Raw genomic sequence first — 3,053 nt, 5'->3', positions numbered from 1 at the left:
TTTTGGGTATTGGAGGTTGTAGGCTAGAGTTTTTGCTTCAAAATTATGTAAAAATTATAATGCCTACTCCTTCATATAAAACAACATATTGATTTAGTTTTTGTAAGACACTTTTTGTCAAGAAACACAGTATGCATGGAGGCGTGAATCATCATGAATAATGGGCCATTTACATCTGAGAAGACAAAAGAATTGCATAAAGAACCTCTAATATTGTTGCATATTAATGAGGCTTTCAGGTAGGCTGTGAAAAATGACCCCATAAAAATGACCCCAAATTTTTGAATGGTAGTGTATATTAAAAAAATTATATATATATATATATATATATATATATATATATATATATATATATATATAAATTCACAGCTGATTTTTGCTTTATTTTTAAAAAAATTTTTTACTAATTTTTAAAACTTTAATTTTTCATTCTCAGCAAAATATTAGCAGGCAATAATATTTCCTTTCAAATCAAAATTGACTTACGTTAAATGTCAACTTTATGTAATCATTAACCTAACGCTGTATGAATTTTTGGAGGTCAGACTGGATTGTGTGTTTGAGAGAAAGAAAGAGTTTCACAGTTTTGTGTAAATGGGTTTTATAGTCAACAACAAATGCTCTCCGTCCAAATAAACCAACAAAATCAAATTACTGCACAAGAAAACAAATCTTTTAAATGTATATTTGGCCAAAAAACAAAACAAATCAACTATTTTCAGCTGTTTTCCTGCACGCACATGCTCACACAACCCAAAACACTGTTTGGCACAATGAAAAGCCTCTTTAAAAAGCCAAGATTATTCGGAAAACCAGGTCGTATTTTTTTTGACAAATAAATAAAACCACCAGAATTGGCCTAAATGAACCAACTACCACCCAGAGAACTGATCCAGAAACATCTAAACCAAAAACAAACACTCCACACTGCAAAAAACAATGTTTTCCCTCAGTGTTTTCCAGCACAAATATCTAAACAATCTTAAATCAAGATACATTTACTGAAGAAGAAAAATGACTGAAGAATTAATTAAATGTATACTTAAAACAGAAAAAAAATCTTTCAATGGGGTCAGAAAAATAATCTTGTTTTCCTATTGAATTAAGTCTATTTTTTTATTGTTTTAAGCACAAACTGGACAGAAACACTGAGGAAGAAAGAGATTTTTTGCAGTGGATGACAGAGAGCACAACTGGATGTCAAGCGTCTGATTGGCTGCCCCCGTTTCAGTTTTACACCTAACCTGGATTCAGGGTAACCTGGTTGTGTCCACAGCAATGGCAAATCTAGAACATGGCTGGATGTTTAAATTCACTTTAAACATAAAACAATTAATGTTCATTACAAGATATATGGATCCTTTGTGTGCAAATATAAAAATATTACAATTACAATATTAATCAAGTTCATTTGGTCGAGAACTAGTTCACCTGCATGGAAGAAAAGCCAGAAAGAGTGAGAGTGTGTGCATGAGTGTGTGTGTATGAGTGTGTGTTTGTGAATTAGTGTGTGTTTGTGAGTGAGTGTGTGTGTGTTTGCATGTGAGTGTGTGTTGTGTTTGTTTGTCAGTGTGTTTTGTGTGTGTGTGTGTTTGTTTGTTGGTGTGTGTGAGTGCGTCTGTGTGTGTGAAGTGTGTGTTTGTGTTGTGTGAGAGTGTTCATCTGTGTGAGTGTGTGTGCGTGAGTATGTTTGTGTTGCGTGTGTGTGTGCGTCTGTGTGAGAGAGTGTGTGTTTGTTGTTGTGTGTGTGTGTAACTGAGTGTGTGTCGTTTGTGCGTGTGTGTGTGTTGCGTTAGTGAGTGTTTGTCAGAGTATGTGTGAGAGAGTGTGTTGGTGTGTGTGTAAGTGAGTGTATGCGTGTGTGTTTTGTGTGTGTGAGTGCATCTGTGAAAGAGTGTGTACGAGTGTGTGTTTGTGTTGTGTGAGTATTTGTCTGTGTGTGTGTGTTTATGTTGCGTCTGTGTGAGAGAGTGTTTGTTTGTTAGTGTGAGTGTGTGTGAGTGTGTGTGTGTGTCTGTTAGAGTGTGTTAGTGTGAGTGTGTGTGAGTGTGTGTCTGTTAGAGTGTGTTATTGTGAGTGTGTGAGTGTGTGTGTCTGTTAGAGTGTGTTTGAGTGAGTGTGTGTGAGTGTGTGTGTCTGTTAGAGTGTGTTTGAGTGAGTGTGTGTGTCTGTTAGAGTGTGTTATTGTGAGTGTGTGTGAGTGTGTGTGTCTGTTAGAGTGTGTTTGAGTGAGTGTGAGTGTGTGTGAGTGTGTGTCTGTTAGAGTGTGTTAGTGTGAGTGTGTATGAGTGTGTGTCTGTTAGAGTGTGTTATTGTGAGTGTGTGTGTCTGTTAGAGTGTTTGAGTGAGTGTGTGTGAGTGTGTGTGTCTGTGTGAGTGTGTTTGTTTGTGAATTAGTGTGTGTGTGTATCAATGAGAGTGTATGAGTGTCTGTGAGAGAGTGTGTTGTGTGTGTTTGTGTGTCTGTGAATGTGTGTGAGAGTGTTTGTGAATCTCTGTGTGTGTGAGTGAATGTGTGTTTGTTAGTGTGTGTGAGAGAGTGTTTGTTTTGTGTGAGAGTGTGCATGAGTGTGTGTATGAGTGTCTGTGTTTGTGAATTAGTGTGTGTGTGTAAGTGAGTGTGTGTGTGTGAGTGTGTGTGAGTGTGAGTGTGAGTGTGTGAGTGTGTGTGAGTGTGTGTGTCTGTTAGAGTGTGTTTGAGTGAGTGTGAGTGTGAGTGTGTGTGTCTGTTAGAGTGTGTTTGAGTGAGTGTGAGTGTGTGTGAGTGTGTGTGAGTGTGTGTGTCTGTTAGAGTGTGTTTGAGTGAGTGTGTGTGAGTGTGTGTTAATAAGTGTAATGCCATGCAGACTGATTTCAGAAGCTACAGTCGAACGTCTGAGTAAAAATCCAGCGAGATTAAAAACACTTGAAAGTTCAAATACATAAAAATGTTTCACAGACATTCATCAGTAACTGGAGTTTGTCAGAAGCGTTGCATAATCAGAAGGTTCAGTTCGAGTTCAGATCCTCGTTCATCATGTTCTCTGTGAGGTCAGGATGAACGCTCCGCTCTC

At 37.6% G+C, this 3,053-nt stretch overlaps 1 protein-coding gene across 1 annotated transcript in view; it reads right to left on the bottom strand.

Moving 5' to 3' along the window:
* Window positions 1-627: 627 nt before the first annotated feature.
* LOC137026190 (rasGAP-activating-like protein 1) overlaps window positions 628-3,053 on the bottom strand; it is a 46,598-nt gene continuing 44,172 nt past the window's right edge. The window contains exon 21 of the mRNA XM_067393448.1: window positions 628-3,053. This exon is cut by the window's right edge and continues 110 nt beyond it. Within this exon, the coding sequence (XP_067249549.1) occupies window positions 3,015-3,053 (39 nt within the window). The 3' untranslated portion in view covers window positions 628-3,014.

Source organism: Chanodichthys erythropterus, chromosome 9 (genome assembly GCF_024489055.1).
Source record: "Chanodichthys erythropterus isolate Z2021 chromosome 9, ASM2448905v1, whole genome shotgun sequence".
NCBI lineage: Eukaryota > Metazoa > Chordata > Actinopteri > Cypriniformes > Xenocyprididae > Chanodichthys > Chanodichthys erythropterus.
The sequence above is the reverse complement of the archived record's forward strand: the minus strand, read 5'-3'. Positions and strand labels throughout refer to the sequence as shown.